At 42.0% G+C, this 27,589-nt stretch overlaps 1 protein-coding gene across 3 annotated transcripts in view; it reads right to left on the bottom strand.

Moving 5' to 3' along the window:
* PCCA (propionyl-CoA carboxylase subunit alpha) overlaps positions 1-27,589 on the bottom strand; it is a 469,473-nt gene that overhangs the window by 98,840 nt on the left and 343,044 nt on the right. For all 3 annotated transcript variants that reach the window (XM_074989641.1, XM_074989649.1, XM_074989656.1), the window contains one exon: positions 2,063-2,161. In XM_074989641.1, the coding sequence (XP_074845742.1) occupies positions 2,063-2,161 (99 nt within the window). The remainder of the gene's footprint in view (positions 1-2,062; positions 2,162-27,589) is intronic.

Here is a 27,589-nt window from a genome sequence, read left to right as displayed (position 1 = left end):
GCTTGTACATTAAATGAAGATGCAAGTTCAGATATCATGCTTTTGGTATATAATCCACCTTCCTATTATTAGTCAGCAAAAAGAATAGCTTCCTAATGCTACATATCGCTGTCCTATGTCCTTACTATGCAGTCCTAATCAGTTTCGATGGAAATTCAGCTGAAAACACACGAGTGCACACCAAATAGGCTGGATTTCTTCTGCTCAGCTTTTATATTTTTATAAATGTATATTGCGTCTTATTGAATGTTAATGAAGTGAGCAGACTCTAAAGATTTTCTTTAGATAATAGCAGGTCAATTCTGGAGGACATAAGGTGAGAATGTTGTCCATCTGCACCTTTCCTCCAAGAAAACTTCAAATTGTTCCTAAAAAACACAGATATGCTAGAAACACCCATTTGTGCATATGTATGCCTGGGCATTTAGTGAGCAATCACTCATTTCCTACTCGTACCATGCTTAGGAAATACAACCATTTTGAATATGCAAAGCTCAAGTTGTTCAAATTCAGTCACACAGAAAAGGTCATCATTGCAGCATTTGCCATAAATAAAAAGGCAAAACACAGATGTTCGTGTTCAGCAGTAATTTTTTAAAAAATGCTCAATCATTGAGTACATTTATGCTTTTTTCAAATAATTCAAGGGTTTCAGAGTCTTAATTACATTCCTGACTTGAAGGATCTGCAGATACCCTGATCAAAATGAATATTTAGTAAATGAGGCTCTTGTTACACATGAGAGTTTACAGCAGTATAGCTGACCCAGTGCAGCTGCACTGCTGTAAGATCTCTAGTGCAGTGCTTCTCAAGCTTTCCAGACTACTATACCACTTTCAGGAGTCTAACTTGTGTTGCGTACCCCGCAACTTTCTCCTTATTTTAAAACATACTTACAAAATCAGACAGACTACTATAAAAGGGACACAGCTCACTATTACTGAAAATTACTTACTTTCTTTCTTTCGCCATTAATTATAAAATCAATTGTTTGGAATATAAATATTGTACTTACATTTCAGCATCCACTGTATAGAGTATAAAGGTAATTGTATGAAATTTTAGTCTGTACTGACTTGTCTAATGCTTTTCCTGTAGGCTGTTCTAAAATTAGGCAAATATCTAGATGAGTGGGTGTACTCCCTGGAAGACTTTTGCATACCCTAGTTAAGAACCATTGCTCTAGTGTACCCAGCTCTAAGCTGATGGGAGTGCGGTCTCTTGTCAACTTAATTAATTCAGCCACAATGACTGGCGGTAGTTATGTTGTTTGAAGAAATTCCCACACTGACATAGCACTGTCTACACTAGTGCTTAGGTCGTTGTAATTTATGAAGCTCTGGTGGGTGGCTTTTCACAGCCCAACATGACATGAGTTATATCAACATAAGTGGCAGTGTAGATGTAGCCTGAACAAATTCTGAACCACCTTACCTTGAGAAAAAAAACTGGCTGTGCAATTTTGTGTTTTTAAATACTTTCACAGAGAATAATTTAAAATCAGATGCAACTTATGCAATTCTTTAGTTTTGTGGGGGTTAGGCTGTTGCTCTTTTTTTCTTTCTTTAAAGCAAGAAACTGATATACATTCATTAAAAAACAGTAACACGGGAAATATCAGTTCTTGCATTTCAATCTGGAAAAACTCAAAATGAGGGACACACAAAATTGTTCATGCAGGAATGACTTGGGATTTTTTCCTTAAATAAATAAATAAATTCAACAATAAAAGAGAGGAGACACTGTACTTGTGAGAAACATAGATAAGTCTCAGACTAAAATAAGTGAGGTCCACCAAAAAGTGAGACTTGAAAGATGTGATATTGCCTCTGATATAGAGAGCATTCTGACATGTTAGCTTCTTGAACATTTTCTCCAGAAATCCACCTCAATAAAACTCCAGACTTGTTAAATGGAAGGAGAAAGACTATGATAGAGCAACTAGGTATTAATATTTTTTCTGCTATACATAAAATTTAGTATCCATACAGATACACAGTATTTTTAGATCTGAAGGGGTGCAGTCATTTCAGTTCTACAAATAACATGTCAGTGAATTTACCTGTATAGTCCTCTGAGTGCCATCAATGGTGACAGATAGTAAGGGTGAAGCCAGGTTCCATTCACTGGTCACATTTAGTTTCATTCCATCAACTTCCACCTGTTGTGACACCAAACAAGACTGTTACCATGAAGACAGACAAAACACTGATCTCAAGTTCATTGCTGCATACCAAGCAGAAACCGTTTTAAAACAGATGGCTCCCAAACAACCTGTCATGTTTACCGCTTCTGCCGTAAAAGACAGGGTCCAACAACAGAGTCTTCTAGGTATCTCTGGGGAGAGGTGAAGGACCTGTGAACAGCTGCCTCTGAGTAGTGAGATTTCGAATGATTTCCAGCAAGTAACAAACACCCAACCAACTTTTAAATCTATCTGGACATGCTACATTTACTGCAATTAGACAAGTAATGCACATAAATTCTAGTGACACTTTGCAACCTACACCACAGGGCTTGCATATAATATCCTCTCCAAGGACCAAGGAAGAACTCTCCTGGTACTCCTAATGAAGGGTTTTGCATTATCATCTTGATTAATATGAAGCAGTAATTAATTCTTTGGTGTTACAGCCCAAAGTCCAGACAAACTTTGCAAGTTGTCATGTTTTTCCTCTATCCACTGCTAATCAGAGGACTGATTTCACACTTTACATTCCAACATGGTTATTCTGACAGACTTTGGGGGAAAAAATTTCTTCCTGGATTTTTTAAATAAAAAAAATTTTCTACTGAAGAACAAACAAGCTGAGTTACGAAACACAGTTAGTAAAAAGAATAAGGCTGACTGTACCCTCTTATATTCACTCTAATTGGGCTATTGGCCCTCTGTTAAAATAATATTGTCACAAATTGCTGAATGTTGTATTATGCTACAAGGACCTTACAGTAACAGCACAGTTTAACAAAATGTTAGTAAAAACCTTTAAAAAGATATTCAATTATATTATATTGATTAATGCGTGGAGTGCTTCGAACATATAAAATGCTATTTATGCAAATGCAAAGCATAAATGAAATCTCAACTAAAAATGTTAAATAATAGGAAAATAGTATGGATTTTGTTATCCTTCATCCAGTTATACTTTCAAAAGACCCACAATATGTCCAATCAATGACATTAGGTTTACCAAAATCACCTGTATTTCATGCCACTTAATTTATCTCAGAAAACTGGAAGAAAACCATGTCACAGAAAAACTGCACTTTTTGATAACATGGTAAAGACATCTAAAAATTAGATATTTAGCAATCATTTAGTATAACTCACAATAGGATAATGCAGCAAATATTACATCATATCTATGGCCAACATGCATACATTCATTTTCACTTGGAAAACCTTTAGTCCAAGAAAGCTCTAAATCCTCAGGTGCTTATTTTAAAATATAAGAGTTTCTTTAACTGATATGATCTACTCAACATTCCTATAAAATGTACTTTAAATATTGTTATATACAGAGATCATGAATAAAACAAAGTAATTTATAATGGTTCACCAAAAGGCTAGACCAGCTGGCACAATCCAGATGCTTTGCACTGTTTCAGAGACACGAAACAGCCATCAACCTGGCTTAAGTTAAACTAGGTTTACAGCTGCTCTGCATTGAAGGAGCAGCACAAAGCAGCCGGAACATGCCAGTCAATCTGTCCCCATGTCAATAAAAATGAATTGGCCGGTATTATCTCTGCTGAAAACAGTACAAACTTGTGAAATAGCAGAACAAACCTGGAGCCCTGTTTTCACACTCTTCACCAGAAAGCTGTCCACCCAAACTAAAATTTACAGAAAAGACAAACCTCTACTGACATCACTATGAGCACTATTAAGAAACAGTTGTGCTAAAAACAACCACCTTAGAAGACCATCTTCAAATCCCTCCTCCAAATCCTCCTGTGTTGCAATGCCTACCAGAACATGGTAGCAGTTAGGCTGTGAGTGTTTTGAGACTACTATCTATCTTTCTTTGCTTGTACTTCCCTGTCTGTATCCAACTGTTGTCTCTTATATAGAGATTAAGATCTTTGGGGGCAGGGATCATCATTTCTTCTGTATTTGTACAGTACCAAACACAATAGGTTTCTGGTATTTGACTGGGGCTCCTTGGCGCTATAATACAAATAAGTAATAAAAATAAATCATCATCATCTTGCCATGTTTCAAGATCAAGAAAATGAGAGCAGATGTCAGAGCAGACCAAAGCAGCAACTGAGATTCCACTCTGGAGCTGTATTTCTGCAAGACTCCTGTATAGTATGATAGCAGCCACAGCTGAATGTATGTATAGCCAAGAGTGAAGAGTGCAACTCAAACACCTCCATACGGCAATCAGCTGTGTAAAAGGCCTAGCCAGCATTACTATGGGCTGTTGATCTAAGTTACGCAACTTAAGCTACATGGATAATACAGCTGAAGCCAATACATTTAATTTTACTTACCACAGAGTCCTCACTGCAGTGAGTTGATGGTGTATGCTCTCCCATGGACTCTGTCTGTGCTTCTCATTCTGGTGGCATACCAGAGCCTATGGGAGAGCTCTTAGCCATCAATTCATTGTGTCTATGCTAGACAAATAAAGGAACCCATTAGACTGATTGCTGCCCATTGATCTGGTGGGTAGCATAGACATGTCCTAAGAAAGCATCGCACTGTCAATTTACCAGACTGTGAGTACTCAGTAGAATATATACAAATACAGCCATCTGTGATTCAGGTGAAGTTAGCATTCAGGAACTGGGTAAGAATGCACTGTGAGGGTGGAGATGATGCTAATCAGAGACTCTGAAGAAGGCTTGAATAGTGAAGCCTGGTTCAAACACTGAAGCATTTATTGTGGATTGTGTAGAAAAGGAGAAAATTCAGACATTGCAATTTTTCCACCCTATTTTTACCATTGAGAAAGATAAGTAGAGCCAAATGAGGAAGTAAAATATGCAGTGTTCACTAAAGAGAGTCCAAAGAAAGTTTTGGAAAGGTAACAGGGGGTAGCAAAATCTCTAATGCTTAAAAGGGACAGGTAATAGGAATAAGGGGATTTCAAAGTTGGTGGGGTCCTTTTGCAAAGGACCCCCCATCTGGACAAACTGCGTGGGAGCAAAATGAGGCAAATTCAAAGTCCCATGGCCAGCGGCATGCTAATGAGGCACTGAATATGCATTCAGTGCCTCATTAGTATTCTTCGAAATGGCCATTAGCATGGCTATTTTGAAGATTCCTCTGAGTGTAGACATGGCCAGAGTGGCCAAACCATCCTGTCGACAGAGTGGCTGGATGGCCTGGCTGCTCTCTCAACAAATGGCCAGCCAGAACCACAGCAGACAAGATGAAAAGAGTGGCTGCAGGGCACTGCAGATGGTACCTCTGCGGCTTCCACGCTCTCAGCTTCCTACCACAAGGTTTCCTCAGGGAGCCCAATTGCTGTAAACAGGCTGTCCCACAGGGCACCTTCACAGTGCCCTGGAGACCTTTTCTATCAACAGAAGCCTCCCAGAATCTCCAGACCCACCTTTTTCTTGACAGATCTCTGTCGACAGAGACGTTATTCCTCATGGGGAGTGGGGTATAGCTGTCAACAAAAGCACTGCGTTCTGTTGACTTACTGATGACACAATGCCCTTGGGAATCTGGATGCGCCACAGGTTTTGTCAACAAAACTAATGTTAGTTTTGTTGACAAAGCCCTCTAGTATAGACATAGCCTGAGATCTGTAGATACCACCCCCTGTCAACAACCATTTGGACCATACAAGTTGACACACTAGGACAAGAGTACGCCTGAATGGTTGATGGATACCAAGTAGTAAACAGTAAATTTTGAAGTACTAATCCTTTAATTTTTGTCCTGGGCTAATGTAAGACTACACCCTCCAATCAGGAAACTCCTATGGACCCTGGAGGGAACATGCCAGGTTTTGAATGTGCAAGACCATTTGGTTGGTTGGGCTGGCTGTATGGCAAAGTGAGAGAAAGAAGAGGTTTAGCTTAGACTCACGACTTTCAGTTGCTTAAATTCAACTGAAAACTACCTTTCCTCAGAAAAAAATGAACTGGAAAAATCATGAAAATAGATGTCTCTTCAACAGGTTTCTGAAGAGAGTTATTTACTATATTCATCACTGACATGACATTTCAATGGAGGTATTTATATCACAGTATAAAACTTACAGTCTTATTTAGGCTAGATCCAGAACATCACTCTCCACAATGACAGCAATGGTTAAAACAAATCTAAGAGGAGCTGCAGAAAAGGTGCTTGAAAGTAAACAGGACAGGCAAGGCTTTTGGGGAAAAGTACAATGAAGCACAATGCAAGGGCAGATCAGGAAAGGCAACGAAAGAGGAGAGCTCACATTAAGCCTGCTAGCAGTGGCTTTCAAATAAAAGCTGGATGCGGTAAAGCTTGTATGATAGGAACATCCTTGGCACAAATTAAGTAGTCAGTGATAAGGTGCATTATCCTTATTAGCATGTTGACAAAAGTATAGTCACATCAATTTAACACAAATCTGACTACTTCTCTTCTCTGTTTTTTCAAACGCATGCAAGGTCAGTATTAAATATCTTTGAAGGTCATCCTTGTACTCTCAAAAAAAAGTTAAAATATGTGAGGTTTCAATCTCATTAAAAGAACCCATTTTTATAAAATTTCCTTTTCTTCATATTTGCACTTCCTTCTAAAAAAGGCCCCAAGAGAGTGTTCAAGCCCATTCATCACTTTGCTGGAGAAAGCTCAGTTAACTATTTATAGCTCCTGCCCTTTTGTGCCAAACTAGATCAAGCTACGTATTCAGCAGAAGAGAAATTTATTTGCTCTAAGTATCATCAAGGCAGCCTTTTACCTGCTATGAATGAGACCAGAAGATTGTGAATTGCTATGCTCTTACTTCAAATGCACGTTTCTGTGTTGTATGGAGTACTATGATGTCTTTCAGATTTTCAAAGCATTTTAGCACATTTAGAGAGTGGATAGCCTATAACTACACAATCATTTTCCTCTCCACTAACTCAAATATACACAAAGTCAGCTCCATATTTGATTTCTTTTCTGCAAGGCAGATTTACTGACCAGGGCAGGAAGGGGCAATTGTCCCAGTGCCCACTGTGGCAGCAGCCAAAGCCCCAGACCCATTTGAATCACTACACCTGTAGGGCACTGTGCAGTCTGGATGGTACTCAGGGCTGGCTGCCCCAGCCCCAACCCTTCTGCCTGAGGACCTGCTCCTTCAAGGGACATGAAGCCAGCTCCCCATACCCCCTACAAACACACACCTTAGCCCAGGGCCCACAGCGGCTGTCGGCTCCACTGTGCAAGGTAACAGATTCATGTACATTTTCAGTGGAGGCTTGCTATATTTCACTTTGGAAATTGGAGTGTACCATTAAGGAGGTAATGGGGAAAGACTAGAACGAATAGCATCTTTTCAGCTGGTGGCAATGAAATAAAATGCAAAACAAAGAAAGAGAAAAGTAATGACATTTATCCATCTGATCAACAAGAGCCTGCTTTTGGCATTCATCAGGGTAAAAGTCCCCTTAGAAAAGTCTAAGAGACACAGAGACTATACCTTTAAATGAATTTTACTATGGTAAATGCTTTGGTGTTCAGTGGTTTCAAATTTTCTTGCAGAGTCATCACTGAGAAGTGGCTTATATTTGTAAGCTAACTGCACACATACACGTGATGTTTATCTTCCTAACCCTTTATAACTAATTAGCAAATATTAAATGTAGGGACATACATAGATCAAACCTTCTTTCCTATAACACCACATGGTCTGCTTAAGGGAAACCTGTTTTGTTTCATGGTCAATTGCTTGGCTCTAACAAAAATGGATACAATTTTCACTTTGGCAGAACATAGGAACAGGCTGCATTTAAGCTATTTTACAGAGATTTTTTAAAGTCCCAATAAATGTAGTAAGAAAACAGCAGAGGAGGGGGATATAATCTGATTGTAATGCCACTCTCGTGTTAGAGCTATGTCTTCAGGGGGCTCAGACAAGGGAGATGATATCCTAAAACCACAGACCTCAGCTGGAACTTCTCAATGGGCTTGTCTACACTTGGCCCCCAACTTCGAAGGGGGCATGGTAATCAGGGAGACGGGTAATTACTAATAGAGTCCTACAGTGAATATGCAGCACTTAATTAGGCTAATTTTCCCCTGCGGCAATTTCAAAGCTTCAAAGTTTGAGGAGTAAAGCGACGCTGAAGTAGGGCTACACGCATGCCAGCGCTTCAAAGTTGCCACAGGGGAAAATTAGCCTAATGAAGTGCTGCACATTAGTAATCTCCTGTGGCCCTGAATACTATGCCCCTTCAAAACTGGGGGCAAGTGTAGACACAGCCAGTATGTCTAAACCCACTAGTACAAAGAGTTAAAGAAATTAGATGCTGAGAAACTGGTGTTTATCAGGATATTTTGTAACAGCCGCAGTACCTTTAACCTGCAGACATGTAGAGGGTTTGACAAGCACAGAAGATAGCAGAGATTGCAAAGGAATGAGAAAGGGCAAATATAGTGCCTATCTATAAAAAGGGAAATAAGGAAAACCCAGGAGACTTTGGACTAGTTAGCTTAACTTCTATTCTCAGAAAGATAAAGGAGCAAATAATTACGGAATCTTTTTGCACACATCTGGAAGATAATAAGGTGATATGTAACAGTCAGCATGGATTCGTAAAGAATAAATCATGTCAAACCAACCCGATAGCTTTCTTTGATAGGATAACAAGCCTCGTGAATAAGGAAGAAGCTGTAGTTGTGGAATATCTAGACATTAATAAAATATTCAATACATTTTTGTACGACATTCTCATTTATAAGTAGGAAAAACCTAGAGGGGGCTACTATAAAGTGGATGCATAACTGGTTGGATAACCATTCACAGAGTAGTTATCAATGGTTCACAGTCATGTTGGAAAGGCATAACAAGCGGGATTATGCAGGGGTGTGTTTTGGGACCAGATCTGTTCAGTATCATTAATGATTCAGACAATGGCAGAGAAAACACACTTGTAAGGTTTGTGGATGGCACCAAAATGGAATCAGTTGCACTTGCTTTGGGGGATATGATTATAATTCAAAATTACCTGGACAAAGTGGAGAAATGGACTGATGCAGATAGAATAAAATTCAATAAGGACAAATGCAAAGAACTCCACTTAGGAAGAAACCATCACTTTCACACAGACAAAATGGGAAATGACTGTCTACAAAGGAGTACCATGCAAAAGGATCTAGGGGTCATAGCACAAGCTAAATATGAGTGTGTGTGACAATGTTTAAAAAAAAAAAAGGTAACCATCATTCAAGTAGTAATTCTTACATTCTACTCTGCACTGATTAGGCCTCAGCTGGAGTACTGTGTTCAGTTCTGGGTACCACAGTTCATGAAAGATATGGACAAACTGGTGAGGGTCCAGAGAAGAGCAACAAAAATGATTACAGGCCTAGAAAACAGCCTATGAGGAAAGATTGGAAAAAGTGGGGTTGTTTAGTCAGGAAGAGAAATTGAGGGGGAAGATGCATAGGGAAGTTGTGGAATCTCCATTATGTTAGATTTTTAAGAGCAGGTTAGACAAACACATGTCAGAGATGGTCTAGATGACCCTTGGTCCTGCCATGAACACAGGGCCCAAGACTCAATGACCTCTCAAGGGCTGTGTCTACACCTACCAAAAATTTCAAAATGGCCATGCTAATGGCCAGATCGAAGAATACTAATGAGGTGCTTAAATGCATATTCAGTGCCTCATTAGCATGCTGCCAGCGACGGCACTTCAAAATTGCCGCATTTTGCTCCTGCGGGGCTTGTCTACACAGGGGTCCTTTTTGAAAGGACCCTGCCAATATCAAAATCCCCTTATTCCTATGAGTTGGCCATGCAGACAAGCTGCGCAGAAGTGAAATGCTGCAATTTTGAAATGCCATGGCGGCATGCTAATGAGGCGCTGAATATGCATTTCAGCACCTCATTAGTATTCTTTGATCTGGCCAGTAGCATGGCCATTTCGAAATTTTGTTAAATATAGACGTAGCCAAGGTTCCTTCCAGGTCTATGATTCTAAGTTTTCACAGACTTATTACAGAAAAAGAAAGAAAGAGACAGCCTGATTCTCTTCCCTGCTCCATTCCATTTGCACCAACCTTGTAGCACAAAGAATACAGAAACTATTCAGCATTATCCTGCTGGCATTTGTCCTAGCAGGGAGTCCCCAGAGCATACAACTGGTGTGGCTAGCTCACACGCCATTCCCTTTAGGCTAGACATAAGGATGTGGCCTAAATGCACCATTTTCTGTCTCATCCTCAGCTTGTGGAAGGTGTACCTGGGATAGTCACTAAGTGAGAGAGTTTAAAGCAGTGCTTTGGCTACACTGTATGCTGTTAACAAGAGGCCTCATATAGGACCAGCCAGAAAATGGCAAAATAGAGCAGATATTCCCCCTTCTTTGATGAAGATTAAAAGTAAAATCTCACGTCTATTCATTGCAAGCACTAAGCAAGACTGATTTTTAACTGTCTTTTACTTGCTATATCTCACTTTTGAAAAACCACTTTTTACTAACTTTCCTTTCCATTGCATAGCTGGAGCTCCAGCTATGCAGCAGCATCCAGACCTGTGCCGACTTTGGTAATCTCAGAGGAATGTACAAGGGCATCAAGAAGGCATTAGGACCCACCCAGAACAAGATGGCACCTCTGAAATCCAAATCTGGTGAAGTCATTGCTGACAAAGCTAAACAGATGGAGCGCTGGGTTGAGCACTACTCCGAGCTGTACTCACGCGAGAACGTTGTGGTTGACGCAGCCCTCGATGCCGTCGAGCTCCTACCAGTAATGGACGAACTGGATCAAGAACTGACTGTGGATGAACTGAAGACAGCCATCAACAGCATTGCAGCAGGAAAGGACCCTGGTCAGGATGGTATACTACCAGAGGTAATCAAATATGCTGCGGACACACTCCTGGAACCCCTGCATGAGCTACTGTGCCTGTGCTGGAAAGAGGGTGAGGTTCCACAGGATATGCGTGACGCTAACATTGTAACATTGTATAAGAACAAAGGAGACAGAAGCGACTGCAACAACTACCGTGGAATCTCCCTCCTAAGCATCACTGGTAAACTGTTCGCTCGCGTCATCCTTGGCAGACTCCAGAAGATTGCTGAGAGGGTGTACCCCGAATCGCAGTGCGGATTCTGCGCAGAGAGGTCTACCGTTGACATGGTCTTCTCTCTAAGGGAGCTGCAGGAGAAGTGCAGGGAGCAGAGAAAGCCACTCTACATAGCCTTCATCGACTTGACCAAGGCTTTTGACTTGGTCAGCAGGGATGGTCTGTTCAAACTGCTCCACAAGATAGGCTGTCCTCCACGGTTACTCAAGATGATCCAGTCGTTCCATGAAAACATAAGAGGAACCATCCAATATGACAGCGCATTATCGGATGCTTTCAGAATCAGGAGTGGCGTCAAACAAGGATGCGTGCTTGCTCCGACATTGTTCAGGATCTTCTTCGCACTCCTCCTGAAGCATGCCTTTGGATCTTCAACAGAGGGCATCTTGCTGCACACAAGATCTGATGGGAAACTGATTAAACTTGCAAGGCTGAAAGCTAAGTCTAAGCTGCGAGAAGTCCTCATCAGAGACATGCTGTTCGCAGACGATGCTGCTGTAGTGTCTCACACAGAAGACCAGCTTCAAAAACTGCTGGATCGGTTCTCCAAAGCGTGCAAGGACTTTGGGCTTACCATCAGCCTAAAGAAGACGAACGTACTCGGTCAGGATGTTGCTGAATCCCCATCAATCAGCATTGACAACTATATGTTAGAGGTTGTCCACGAGTTCGTTTACCTCGGGTCCACCATCACTGACACCCTGTCGTTGCACACTGAGCTAAATAGGAGGATCGGAAAAGCGGCCACAACTCTGTCCAGACTCAGCAAGAGTGTGGAATAACAAGCTGTACACTCACACCAAAATGCAAGTCTACAGAGCCTGCATCCTCAGCACCCTCCTTTATGGCAGCGAGACTTGGACCCTGTATGCCCGCCAGGAAAAGAGGCTGAACGTCTTCCACTTGCGCTGCCTCAGACGCATCCTTGGAATATCATGGAAGGACAGAGTGACCAACACCGCCGTCCTCGAGCAAGCTGGAATCCCAACCATGCACACCCTCCTCAGGCAGCGTCGACTCCGCTGGCTTGGCCACGTCCACAGGATGAACGATGGAAGGATTCCAAAAGACATCCTGTATGGTGAGCTAGCCTCTGGCAAAAGACCTCCTGGACGCCCCCAGTTGCGCTACAAAGATGTCTGCAAGAGAGACCTCAGGGAGGCAGATGTCGAGCTGGACAACTGGGAAGAACTAGCAGATGACCGCAGCAGATGGAGGCAGGGGTTACACAAGGGCCTTCAGAAGGGCGAGTTGAAGATCAGACAGCTAGCAGAGGAGAAGCGAGCGCACAGAAAGCACAATAAGGACTTGCCAGACACCCACTACATCTGCAAGAGATGCAGCAAGGACTGTCACTCTCGTGTGGGTCTTTATAGTCACAATAGACGCTGTAAATGAAGTCCTCAACTGAAACTTTAAAGGGCGCGATCCATAGTCTATGCAGACTGAAGGACGCCTACTACTACTACCTTTCCATTCTTCCACTTCAGAGGTAGATGATGGTTGTTGGTGACGCATGAGTGTGCACAAGAAAGCACAGGCATCCCCAACACTCACTGTGTGTGTCATTTCTGACGAGCACGGGGGCAGCCCTGTCCTTCCCCAGACTCGTAGGCTGTGCCACTTCAGGGGAAGGGACGGTCTTCCCCTGGGAAGCAGCGTGGTACTTCTGTGGGATGTGGTAGACACGGCAGAGTAGGGGCAGCACTGGGCTGCTGCTTCCCTCTGCAGTCCCTGAACCAGTTGCCTCTGACAATGATCCAAAATCTCTTCCCACTTACCTGTGGAAGCCTGATAAGAAAGGAAAATGGCCTTATTGTAAAGCCATGTCACATGATGATAAAGTAGATTTAATCTTGTTCCATTTTTGATGGCAATCAGATTTTAGAACAGAAATATATTTTAAAAATAATTACTTTGGTAGAAACGAACATGAAATTTCTACGTTTATTTTTATTTATTTGAGCATATAGTGGCTTTATGTTGTTTAGTAGGTAGACATTGACATTGATATGTCTTGTGCAAATAAATGCTGTATGTATGCTGTGATTTTTGGTATTCTCACTAAGTCAAGTATAATTAGGTGCTAAAAGTCTGCCACTGATTTTTTAAACCAGGGGCTGAATTCAAATTTGCCATGTTAAAAGTATCAGTTAAAAAGTAATCAACAGTATTTTTAAGAAAAAAAAATCTTTCCCACAGTAATTAACTCTATTTCTTTTTATGTATTCAACTGAACACATGTAATTGTATTTTAGCACATATAAAGCTGATGTGGAAAATTTTCCACAAGTTGTTTGGAACACTCAGTTTTCCATTCTACGTAAATGTAAGGGAAAAAGTAAAGTGCACACCCTGAAATACTTTGGCATTAAAGGCAGATTACCGACATCCTTTAGACTTAAATGAAAATAATTTCCCCACCAGAGAAGCCTTATGATACAAATGCAATTCTGTAACTCCAAATTGAAGTGAGTGCCTTCTAAACTACCTCTTTATTGTAATCATCTATATTCAAATTTTTTTGCAAATCAACACTAGAATGAGTCTTACAGTTGACTGAAATAAACATGCATACCATACAACAAAGAAAGTCATGTTTACTGTAACAATTAGATATTCTTGAGGCATCCCCCACAATTTCAGAAATTGGAGAAAAGACTATCATATTCATACCGGATACAATATAACAGGACACACTGCACCTCGGTCACCAAAATCTAAAGTAGGAATATACCATAAATATTATCCTAGCCTGTTTAAACAACATGCAACTGTGTGGGCTTCTCACAGACAAGTGTTCTTTTTTTTGTTTGTTTGTTTGGGGTTTTTTTGTTTTTTGCTATCACAATGAAACAAGAGAGGTTTAACCTGTAATAGTATAAAGTGAAGGAGGGACAGTAATAAAGGGGGAGAAATGCAAGGGTGTGAAACTAAAAATTAAAAGAGATAGCTACTACAGGTTGGACCTCCCTAGGCTGGCACTTTCTAGAGCTTACTGGAGTTGGAGAAGAGAATTTGTCCATAGGAGGTCAATATTGCCTAGCAGCATTACCAACATTTCCAGCGCTTACTGCGCTATTAAAAGACATTTATGGGTAAATTACAGCTAAATAACAGCACAGCACACTGAGAGCCACAAACTTTATGGAAACACAGAAAACTTGGCGTCCCCCATGATAAGTGGTCATCTGGCTAACTAAAATCATTCCGGATTACTGATGTTGTCGGACAAGAGCATTCCAGATTAGAGCAGTTCAACCTGCAGTACTACTTTTGAACTGGTCTTTAAAATCTTCCTTTCACAAGGCATAGAGAGATCAGAAAAACTACTTGAACTCAGCAAATGAGAAATTAGTTTGAAATTCAATACAGCAGCAAAAAGGACTGATATAATATAAATGAAGCAGCATCATATCACTGAGCGGGAAACAACAGGGCCTACCCTGAGCTACTGGTTATATGGCAGGTAGTCCTGGATCCTGCAGTGGACCTAATTAAATGTTCAATCAAACAGGGAGACAAATGGGCAGGTGGCATATTGCCCTCTTATCCAGTGTTAATGAGTTAAATCCCTGTATCTTATTTATCTATGTGTCCTGATCAATTCATATATTAGGCCATGGAATACCATCCCCCAAGTAGAGAAGTTAGGGACATTTCCAACTAGATTGGATTGAAAACTGTTTTCTACAATAAATTTCCTTACTTTGGCGAGAACATGGACAAGTTAACCTAACAGGACTATTCCATTTCAATTTCTAGGATTCTATGATTTTTAAAGTAAAGAAAATTTCATTTTCAGTGTAATCACGGAGTTTCCAGAAAATATAAAACTGACTATTGTTAATTTCTCACTTTTTGGCCATTTTCAGGGGCATCATGAGATATGGATGTGACAGATCATTTAGAGCTAGACTGAGCTTTTGCACCAAATCCATGCTGAACAAGGGGTGACATAAAGCTACATCATCCTAATAGGCACACACTTAGGCACACACTGAAGTACATTTAACAGGAGAGGACTAGGCCTTGAAACCACAGCACTCACAGCAGAAAGGGGAGAAATTAAAAGATCACACACAACTTTAAAAATAGTTCAATTCTCCCAAAGAAAACATTCCTGGTCTCTTAGGAGTGAAATTTGTTCTTCCAAAATCTTATGTTTGCCTTCCTTTCTTGATCAGCTGCCTTTAGCAGTCTAACCTGCGCACTCAATTCTTGTTTCAGATGCCTACGGACAATGTTCAAAAGCAGAGGAAAGGAGGGGGAAAAATTAAAATACAGGGGGAGACGGTCTCCACCTCCTATAGCAGGGGAGTTCAACACATGGCCCACAGAGCCTTTTCATCTGGCCTGCAGAGCCAGAAGCAACGCCATTTTGAAGGCACGAAGGGTGGCTCTAAGCCACATGTGGCTCCTGCCACTACTGCCGCTCACTCCTGGTCGGGCCCCCTGCCCTGCTGAGCTGAAAGAGTAGAACTCAATTTAATTGGTTTAACAGCTCGCAGGAGGAATCCAGCTGTTAAACCAATTAAATTGATTCCCACTATTTCAGCACTGCAGGGCAGGGAGCTGCTCGCACTGTACATGGGGGAAGGGAGTAAAAGGGCGGGGGGGGTCACAGAGCCATGCTGAGGAGACGGCAGCCCAGAGAAGGTGCAGCAGGGGGTAGCAGCAGGTGGAGTTTCTGTGGAAGGTAAGTTAATCCTGGGTTTGGGGCTGAGAGGGGTTAAGCCTGGGGGAGGGGTTTAAGGCTGGGGGTGGGGCAGTGTGGGACTCCAAGGGGTTTAAGCCTGGGCAGGGGAGGCCGTTTGGGGCTGCAAGGGGTTAAATCTGAGGATGGGGGGACAGATTTTAGGTCTATTTTGTGTTCAGCCCCCCTGGAACATGTAAAAAATTGCCATGTGGCCCCTGATGAAAAAAGGTTTGATTCCCCTGTCCTAGAGGAACCGAGTACAATTCACACACTGAAAGAACACACTACATTCTTTACTCCCTGTCCATCTGAAAGGGTTGCTCCCATGAGAGCAGGCAGATTCTGGCGACACTGTTTTCCATTACTGGAAACAAACCTGGCAGAAATTAATGCTCGAGTTCTCCTATTGCAAGAATTAGTATTTCTGCCAGATTTCAATATATGTAGTATGAAAGCAGAATTTCTCTCTTCCCTAACTACAGTTGTTTGTCATCTCATAAAGAGACAGACTTTCACTGTTCCTAATGCAGCAATGCAGGGTAATTTACAGTAAACCCTTGAAATACACGGCTTCAAGTTTTGCATAACTCACCTTAAAACAAATTAAGCACAACTAGAAGTTGCTCTGTGGCTGTCAGTCTGCATAGATGCCAGCAGGTGCGGGCATGTAGGCAGGCTAAGATCCCCTTCTCCCTGCCTTCCCCCAGACACGTGGTTGTCAGCCTGACAGTGGTGCTGCATGGAAAAGGCAGGCAGCTAGGCAGGCTAAAAGCCTTCTCCTTGCCTTCCCCCAACAGCACTGCCATAAGGCCTGGTGGGCTGTTCAGTTTCCCATGTCCCGTAAATGGAAGGGAGCTGGGAACCAAGCAGCAGCCTGGTTCTTGGCTCCCCTCCACTTCCAGAGCCAGGAAACTGACCAGGGCAGCAGCCTGGTGGAGGGCTGGAGCAGAGGGGTGCTGGGAGCCAAACTGTCCCTGGTTCCTGGCTCCTCTCCACTGGCTGGAGCTGGGGACCAAGGCTGCTGCTTTAGTCAGTTTCCTTGGTCTGCAAGGGCAGAGAAGCCAGGAGCCAGGCTGTTGCTTAGTTTCCAGCTCCCAGACATTTGGGAGACCCAGAAAACTGACCAGCTCATGCAGGAACCAAGTGGCAGCCCGGTCAGTTTCTCAGGTCCTGCAAGAAGCAGGGAGCTGGGAATCAGGCAGCAGCCTGGCTCCCAGCTCCCCTCCCTTTGCAGAGCTCCTGGCTGGTCAGTTTCCCAGCTCCTCCAAGCCCAGGAGAGCTCAGAACCCGGCTGCAGCCTGGTCCACATCTCTCCACCCACACCAACTTGCGTAAAAATTTGAATTATGCTGGGGTTGCAGGAACGCAACCCCTGTGTAACTTGAAGGTTTACTGTAGTTCCTTTCAATCCTAATGTGTGGCCTTCCAATAAACAAGTAGATTTTGCAGCACTTCTGCTCTCACCTATAAGCAAGTGGACTGAGTGAAACGCTGATGGAACACGGATGGAGAAAATGCTGCAACCTATAAAGAACTGAAGGAATTAGTTCTCTACTGGACCAAACGGAACCAGGGAGAAGAAACTCCTGCATCCCAATTCCCCAGTTTGGACGTATAGCTTTATGTTATCCTTTATTCAGCAGTGATTTGTTGCTCTGTTCAGCAGCTCAATCTAGCTCTAAATGATCAGCAGCACTATTTAGAAAATGAAGGCACTATTTTGCCTAATTATAGCTTCAGTTTATTTTGTATCATGGCCACTTTCCACTTATTAAAACAAGTAACTACATATTGCTGTTTCTACACAAACAACTTTAAACAGGTAGGTTTTAACCTAATACACTCATCCTTTGCTATATGAGCACAACTGGTTCCCAAATTTCTGCTCGTAAGCGAAAACTCATAAGAGCGACACTTCATTCCCATTAAAATACATGTAAAAGTCTCCAGTTTGTTCCAAGGGCTTGTAACTTGACATAAACCAGGTGAGTTTAGGTACTTTTCTGATGTATTTGAATAGTTTGACACCAGAAATAGGATGCAGTGTATGCATGTAGAGCAGGGATTTCCAACCTATGGGTCGGGACCCATACGTGGGTCTCATTAGATATGTTAAAGGTCTCAGCTGGAACTGCCCAGCTGGCATGTAGCTGTTAAAGAAGCCATTTGCAATTTCTTAATACTGCTGCCTCAGGCAGATATCTACCAATAGTGATAAATGCTGGAGATGACAGCTCTCTCTTTCACTAGAGATAGCAATTACCTTATGCCTAGGTGCTGAAACCTTAACACTTGAGTTAATTGCTGGGAGCAGGAGGGTTGGGGGGAAACCAAGCCTAGCAGCCCCAGTGAGGCGGCTCTTAGAGGAGGAGGAGGAGTGTCTAAGGCTGGGACTGTTGAGGGATGCATGGGGGGTCTAAGACAGGGGGAAGTTTGGGGCTGCAGGGGAGGGTCCAAAGCTGGAGGAGGTTTGTGGCTGCTGGGCGGGTTTATGGCTGGAGGCAGTTTGGGACCATGAGCGGGCAGTTAAAACCTGGCCAAGGGTGAGGCAGGTGGGTGGTCGAATACAGTAAACCCTGGAGTTACCCCGGGGTTGTTCCTGCAACCTCTGCATAACTCAAATTTTCTTGTAAGGGGAGGGGAGCCACGAACCACCAGGGCTGGTCAGTTTCCTGGCTCCCAGAGTAACAGGAGCTCGGAACCAGGGGCAGGCTGGTTCCAGTCTCCCCGTGGCTTGCAGGGCCAGGAAACTGATCACTTCATGGCTGGTCAGTTTCACGTTCCTGCCATTGCAAGGGAGGGAACCAGGCTAAGAGCCTTCTCCCCCCTCTTCCCCCAGCCTAAGGGCTGTCAGACAGCTGCATGTCTGAGGGAAAGGAGGAAGAAGGCTCCAGCTGCGGGTGCACCCCACAGCCAGGGATCCCATGGCTGGAGCTGAGCCAGCCACAGGCCTGCCCCGCCCCCTCCCCGGCCAGGGACCCCACTCATGTAAGTGGGGGATGTTCATTCACATAGCGAATAAAGGTAGGTATATATGTTCCTTGTTTTAGCAAGTACTCATAAGTAAAGAACTCATTAAATGAGGGATGGGTGCACTGCAAATACACACAGCCAGAAATCAACTGGAGCTATGCCAATTTACAATAACTGAGGATCTGGCTCCAGGCGTTTAAAATAAAATAGTTGCCACTAAATATTTAATGCTGAGTGACGGTTTCTTGGTATTTTAACTTCTGACAGAGCTAAATAGGCTTTCATGAGTCTCACAGTGAAGGTGATACACTTTCCTAAGAGAGCTATTAGGAAGCCACCACAGGGGAAATGAATGATTTCATAAATCATAGACAAGCCCTAGCTTTCTTATGGCTAGTAAATATACGTCATTTTCAACTTGATGGCGCAGCTTGGCTTCCTGTAACAATTATTCTCAATGCCTGGTCTACACAGAGCCACTCTTCAGACAGCTCCATGCTAATGGGAAGCCTCAGAATTGCAAATGGCTGCTGATTAGCATGGTCCCATGGGTCATTAGCATAGCCGTACAAGAGCTTGTTCTTGGCAGTAAAGAGAGCACGTGGACGTGCCCCTGCCAGCAAAAAGCCCATCTGTTGCCAGCCCTTATGCTTGAAGCAACTGGGGAATTAATGTGGAGAAGATAGGGTAGATGTAAGTGAAACAGGCATGAGGGGCTGGCAGAGAGGGGCTTTTTGCCAGCAGAGGCATGTCCACACAACCTCTTTACTGCTGGCACCCCACTTCTGCCGAGAGTGAGCTCTCATGTGGTTATGCTAATGAGCAGTCATTTGTAATTGTGAGGCTACTCATTAGCATGGAGCTGCCAGGAGAGCAGCTCCATGTAGACCCAGCCAACATCTTTTCATCCGTTGCATGAAAAAAAGATTGCTTCTGCTTTTTTTAATCCTCCACTTACATTGCTCGCTTCTTTCCCTTTCATCTTCTCTACATTAATTCCCCACTTTGCTTTTGATGTAGCTTTTTTTGTGTCCTTTCCCCTACAGATCCTTCCAGATGAAGACTTTGCAGCCATTTCTTTGCAGCTAATATGCAGGGTGCTATTTTATTGATTTTCTACCATTCTGCATCTATTTGTTCTGTATAATGAAAAACATTGCACAATAACTACAGAAGTGGTTAATGTGGGAAAATTACTTCACTAAGTCAAAAAATAGGTTCCACTTAGAATGTCAATATTCATGCTTAATTATAAATAAAAACAGCACATACAAACAGCCAGGAAAAACAAATATTTCTTCTCTACCATCCAGAGATTTTTTCTTTGGCATAGTGAAACTAATAGGCAAGCCAAGTTAACAGAGCAATTTGTAATTTTCATTGATGCTATATAAGAAATAAGAACCATCTCTGGGAACGTATCTACATTGTTGTAATAAATGTCCACAGAAGCAAACTAAAAGCTATTTTATTTATTTCCACATAGGAAGTCTGATATTGGTGGAACTGGAAAGGCTAATCTTTACATTAATCATTCCGCAGTTACAACATTTGGCACTGGACTCTGCCAGAACAGGTTTTAACCTCTTCAGAAGCACTGGAACGTTCGTTAAGCATAGCACTTTTTAGACTTACATAATTTCATATTATAAGGTTTATACTCCTGATTTTAATGTATTTGATCTTTATTTCAGGCTTTACAACTTACTCAAGTAAATGTTAATACATAAAAGAAAGGGATATCGCAGGTTTTATGTCAGTATCCCAAAAACATACTAACTATACTGTAAGGTCCCCATATTTGCAAACTTAATATTCATGAATTCAATTATTCATGAGCGGCAGCTTGAGGCTGCCACTTCCCAAGGCTCCAGCGGGAAGTACCAGCAGCCGCCGCTTCCCAGGGCTCTGGAACCGGGAGCGCTGGCAGCCGCTGCTTCCCTGGGGCCAGGAGTGCCAGCTGCCACCACTTCCCCGGGGCCACAGGGTGGGAGCGCCAGCAGCCACCACTTCCCCAGGGAAGGAGCACCGGTAGCCGCCGCTCTTCCAGGGTGGGGAGTGCCAGCAGCCACCACTTCCCCCAGGGCACTGAGCCCCTGCCCCCCCATAGTTGCAAAAATCAACATTTGCGAGGGCTCTGAACATGGAACCCTCACGAATGTTGAGACCCTACTGTACTATTATTATAAGTAGTAGAGAACATTAGTTTTTGCCAAAAGCATCAAATAACTGTGCACATCCATCCAACCTTCCCTTACCCTCAAATCATTCTGCAGTTTTGATGTTAAAGAGGAGGGAAAAGACCTCACAAACCTATGGCTATGTAAAATACAGTTTTATTTACTATATGGGTTTGTATTCCAAGATAAATCATATATTTAAAAATCTATAATGCTCACTTTGTCCTCTTACAATTATAAACAACATTCAATACATATCTATGTTTCTGAATGGCATTTAGACAGAGACCTATGGCAGCAGGAGGTATAAGTTTAAAAGATTAGATTTAAAATGACAACCTTGTAACTTTTGTTATTTTCTGGTAGGTACTGTAGGGTGGGGTGAGCTAACTTTTTACACTGAGACCCACTTTTTGTCCCTGCAATTAGCAGGGCCCTGCCAACCTGTCTAATGTAATCCAAATCTATGGAAATTTCAGTTATGTTCATACGAAAAAAAACCTTTCAACATGTGTAAGAAAATGAGTACTTAGAATGTGAAACTTCATCAATCAGTATATAACTGTGAATACACGTACATAAAAACAGTAACAGATTTCAACATTTTTAATTAGATGGATGAGCTCGACACATAGCAGCCAATCATGCCGTGCACCCCTCCCCTTTTGAAATTTCACACTCCCTCTCCAAGGGGAGCCCGGCCCCCAGTTTGCTCACCTCTGCTGTAGGGGAATTTACCAGGGACTAAAGAACATACACACAGTTCTACTATTTTCAGGAGTTTCACAAACACTTGTTTCACTTGAAAAGTCGTCTCCTCTCTGAGAGATATTATTAGTTCTAATAGCATTCCCTTCTGTAACTGAAGTATCTTTCAAAACAAAAGGCTCTCCCTAAATACCAATAAATGCATATGGCTCTTAAAACTACATAATTTGCAAGAATAGTCTGTACTCTATACATTTTAGCAACTACATATAATAATTTTATCACATATATGGTAGAAATCTGTTGTATACTTGTATATCCATCCTTCAAACATACGCGTTGATTTATCAGTGGCTTCAAATCAGGATCTTCAATTTCCTGTAAGACTTTGGAAAGCATTAACCTGACTACAGAACAATTACTAACACAAAATACAGTTTTCAAAGGCGTCACTTGTTCTTCACATACACATCATGCAAAGTAACATTAAAATGGTCATTCACAGTTAATTCAGAAACCTCGTTTTGTATTTGTATTATTAAATATATGAATATGATCACAGACTGTAGGTAAAACTGGATAAGTTGAGGAAACAGCCGCACCTCCCCAAAAAAAAGAAGAAGAAAAAGACATTGGCATCCCTACTATTTTTTTAAAAAATGAAGACATTGACCCATATTTTCTGTCTCTTCCCTCCCATGAGTAGTGGTAGTTCCTACTGCCAGCCAGATCATTCACGGCCAGTGCCCATCCACTAGCAGAGAGAAAGAGAGGGATGGGGGGTTGTGTTCCTACGACTGATGGTGGGCATGAGTGTAGTAGGATGGTGATCGGGCAAAACTGCAGTGTGTGGGGCTGGCTTCTCTCCAAGCTGTTCCCTCAGTACAGTCTTTGCGGCATGTCAGTTCTTGACCAACAGGCTCCCCAGACCCTGTTTGCAGCCACCACTGGCTGCTTGCAGCAATGGCCAGCGAGTGCAGGCAGGCAAGCGGGCAGCGGCTGATTACATGCCACCTCTGCTTCACCCATTCGCCCTTTACATGCTTCCTCTCTCACAGCCTTCTCCCTGCTGTGCCTATTTACCCCACCTGCCCCACTGCTCCTTCATACTCCGCTGATGGGTTGATGCTTTGTGGAGAACCAGCCCCTTGTCAGATCATGCAGCTCACCAACAGTCTGCGTGGCAAGCTCCTTCCTTCCTCTGGCTGGGATGGCACCCAGGGAAAGCCTACCTAATGCATGATCTGGACACAAGGGTCATACCTAATGGTTAGAATCAGGTGCTAAGCCTTGGATCAGAGCCAGCGCCACAGGTGAGGCATAAGGGCAGAGACGTAGAGTGAAGCAGAAAAACAAATTAGAGAAGAGTCTGAAGTAAGGAGGACAGGTATCAGGCACAGGTGGGGAGGCTGGAACTAGGAGGCGGCAGAAATGCAGGTAAGCAGAGGGAGTCCATACAGCCAGCCAACCAGGGCATTCTCTCTAACTCCAAGAACTTTGTGCGCTTCTTCCTTGTTTAAACACAGCTTTGCACAGTCAGTGATGGGGCTGGATGTTTCCCCCATCAGAGGCAGAACCCTCTGCAAGATAACACACCTGGGTTCCTTTCTATTTTTTCCAAAACTGTCCAATTCTTCTGAAGTGTACTGTAATATTACACCTTACATATAATCTGGGACTTTTTTTTTTCTCTTACGTTATGTCTCTTGACAAAAGAAGGCAGATCTCTTTCATGCACGTGACAAAAAACTGAAAATTTTTTTTGTGAATGAAAGCAGGATTATAGTTTGCTGAACAACTGTATCTTTGTAGTTTGGTTCATCTGTTAATAAAGAGCCTACCTGCAAAATACTCTTTGTTGGCATAACTGCTACTTAGCTAGCAACTTCAAATTTTAGAAGACGATATAAGACTTAATGCAGAGGCTGGAAAACAGATGGATGGAAAACTGAAATTTGAAGAACTCCATTTAGTTTCCACCACAGGCAACTGTTAACTCTTATTTACAAAGAATGTGGCATTATGGGGCTGTGCCAAAATGAATCTTAGTTTAATGCTTGATAAATATAGCCATTTTGACTTCTACTTTCAGGACACAGGCTGAATCTATTTTAAGAAAACTATAATTTAAACAATTCCAATATGTGCTAGCTTTTCATCTACATTGTCATGATTCCATGTCTTTACAACAGTCTCATTCTGAGCCACGTTATACTGCAGGCCTTGTTAACAGAGTTGTTCTTGGAGGGTGTCATGGTTTCTGTCACTCCGTAAAAGAAACCTGTGTTATATTCCGTTGCCTCATTTCAAAAGCTGTGGAGACTCAGATGTAGAACTGAGCCTAATGTCGGAAAGTCTGTTCTGGGAGGCACAGGAAGTGAAAATTTCACCTCAAGTTTAGGAAGCTACAGAACCTGAACTTTGTCTCAAGCTTCTCAACTATTATTTGAACTATTTCAATGGAGAAGGTAGTAGAAAGTAGTGCCGTTTTCATTTGTGGGTTGTGATGTTTCAGATAACAATTGTAAGTTTGATTTGCACTGATGCTAAGCCCCACAATACCGCCTGAAATAAATTGGAATTTCTGGGTCTGGGTAGCACTGGAATCAGGTACTTGGTACTGAAGGCTCACAAAGAGGTAGAAATCAATGGATGTTAGCAGCCTAACTACTTTTGAGCATTCAGCCCCAAGACTGTAGTCAATTTTCCAAAAAATGTACATTTTCATGACATATATACTTCTACATAAAGAAGAGAGTCTACCTAATCCAGCCTTATCATGCAGAGTCAGTTTGCCTGGGCGTTGTGTGACATTGATGACAAAAGCTGATGGACAAACATTTCTTTGCTCACAGAAAACTATGATTTGTATTTCCTTGGAAGGATTGAATGATTGTGATTCTTCTTGCCTGATACAGAAGGTTCTGGGACAGTCTCCCAGTAAGTTTTAAATGAAAACAATCTAATTAGATTTTAAGATAGAGCTCGATAAACTTTTGAGTGGGACTATAAGACAGGGATCCCTACAGTAATAAGAGGCTTATGCTCATCAGTCCTGGAAATCTTTTCTGGCCCTCTGTCTTTGCTCCCCAATTTCAGGCTTCACAACTTCATATAGCTGCATGCATGGGTCAGAAAGAAAGTATTTTTTTTTTTTTTTATCTCCGTTCTCTAAAGCAGAATTTCTTAAACTGCATTCCGTGAACAACTCACAGGTGCGTCACGAGGGACTGACAATTTTTGATATCATACACTGATGGCATGTATTTTCTGTTATTAAAACTAAATACAATGTTACTTCTTCATTGCTATGATAACTTGATTCAATTACTTCATTTTGATTTTACTGTATATGTTGTTGTTTGGCTGGTTTGGGGTTTTTTTCAGTCTGACAATTTTTTTTTTTTAAGATAATTTTCTTAGGTGCTCCCCACAAATATATTGTTTTGTGTTCTGTGGTCTCAAAAAGTTTAAGAAACACTGCTCTAAAGTATTAGAGATGACCATGGTTGAAGACAGACATTGGAAGAAGTAGGTTCATGCTCTGAAGCAAGCCAGCAAATTCACTTTCTCAGACGCTTCGCTGGTTGGTCTTGCCCACATGATCAGAGTTTACCTGATCACAATTATAAAGGTCCTGAAATAACTTCTGCCAATGTTCAACTGGCAGATACCACATTTTTCTGGTTTGCCTTTCTCTGCAGCATGGCACAAAAGGGGTGCTTTCTAGGATCATCTGGATATATTGTGCCATATCAGTTCTCTGCCTCTACGGCAGAGGGCATGGTAGACCATAGTCTTTCCTCTTCTCTGCCTGTGACAAACAATACTTTAGTCTCCTAAAGGCTGGTGTAAGGGAGGTCAGACTAGACATACTGGTAATTTCTTCTGGCGTTAGACTTTCTTAGGTGCTTTCTTTGTTATCTGGCGTGGGTTATATACCTTAGGTAAGACTGGGTGCTCATAAAACATAAAAAAGCTGGCAACGGTAGTTATAAATAGTCTGAGGTTCCAGCAGCTGATGACTCAGGAGACTCTCCAGGACTCAAGAGATTCTCCAGTAAAACTTGTTGATAAGAAATCAGGAAGAAGACAAGGTGTTTTCAATGCACCTGCTTATCTTTGTTCCTTGGACTGAAGACAGAGTGGTCAACAGTGGGAGCTAGAGAGCGATGTACTGTCCACCAAACAACATATTGTAGGAAAGCTGGGATAGGTATCATCTATGAAATTAGTGCAGAGTGATTTAGTCTTAAGTGGCATGCTGAATCTGGTCCAAGAGATGACTATAGGTGAGCCGTTCAGTAATGGCAACCATAATGTGATAAAATATTTGGTGGGAGGGTGAGGTGAAGAAATATCAATGTAACCCCACAGATTAGCATTTAACTTCAAAAAGGGGAACTACACAAATATGAGATTAGCTAAATGAAAATTAAAAACCATCACTAGAGTGAAATCCCTGCAACATGACTGGAAACAAAACACTTTCATAAAGGTTCCAACTACACATACCAAGTTAAAAAAATAAAAGCACTAAGAGGACCAAAAGAATGCCACAATGGCTAAACAGAGTAAAGAGACAAAAAGACTTCTTTTAAAAATTGGAAGTCAAATCCTACTGAAGAAAATAGAAAGGAGCATACACTCTTCCAAGTCAAGTGTAAAAGTATACTTAGGCCAAAAAAGAACATTTGATGATTGGTGTGCTTAAAGGGTTACTCAACAAAGACCAGGCCTCTACAAAGAAGCCATATTAATTATTTTAATTGGTCTTTACTACACAAGATGTAAGTGTGGGGCTGAAGCACCACACCTCTGCCATTGTTTTTTAGTAACAAATCTGACAAACCGTCCCTGACTGAGATGTTAATAGAGAAGGTTTTGGAATAAAATAATAAACTGAACAGTAATAAGGCACCAGGACCAGATAAATTCACCAAAGAGTTTTGAAGCCATTCAAATATGAAATTGCAGAACTACTAACTGTGGTATTTCAGCTATTATTTAAATCACCATCTGTGATCACGAGTGGCAGATACTTAATGTGATGCTGATTTTTTAAAAACAATAAAACAAAACAAAACAAAAAACCCACACACACATACTCCAGACAGTTACAGACAGCTAAGTACCGGTCAAATTGAACAAATGAACATGATGTGCCACAGATGATGTGCCAGATTTTCTAAAAGTCTCACCAACCTGTTACAATTCTTTAAAGTGTCAACAAATGTGTGGACAGGGATGATCCAATGCAGAAAGTATGCTCAGACTTCCACAAAGCCTTTCACAAGGTCCTACACCAAAGGCTTTTAAGCAAAGTAAGGAGTCTTGGGGATAAGAAGCAAGGTCCACTTATGGATCAGTAACTGGTTAAAAACAGAACAAATGGGTAGGAATAATTTGTCAGTTTTCACAGTGAAGAGGGGTAAACAGCAGGGTCCCTCAGGGATCAGTATTAGGACCTGAGTTGTTCAACATATTCATAAACAAGTTGGAAAAACAAGACAAAGGTGGTAAAGTCTGAAAACATACAAAATAACTCAGTTAAGTCCAAAGCTGACAGGGTGACCAGGCAACAAAAAAACCAGAATGTTGACAAATGCAAAAACATTGGAAAACAATCCCAACTATACATACAAAATGATGGGGTCTAGATGAGCTGTTACTGTTCAAGAAAGATCTTGGAGTCAGTGGCACTGACTGGTGCTACGGGCAAGATGGAAGTGGGATCCCAAACCTCTGACCCACGTGGAGTGGAGCCAGGGGTAGAAAGGGTAGGGCTT

The sequence above is a fragment of the Carettochelys insculpta genome, chromosome 1 (assembly GCF_033958435.1).
Source record: "Carettochelys insculpta isolate YL-2023 chromosome 1, ASM3395843v1, whole genome shotgun sequence".
Classification (NCBI taxonomy): domain Eukaryota; kingdom Metazoa; phylum Chordata; order Testudines; family Carettochelyidae; genus Carettochelys; species Carettochelys insculpta.
This window is presented reverse-complemented; position numbering and strand designations above follow the sequence as displayed.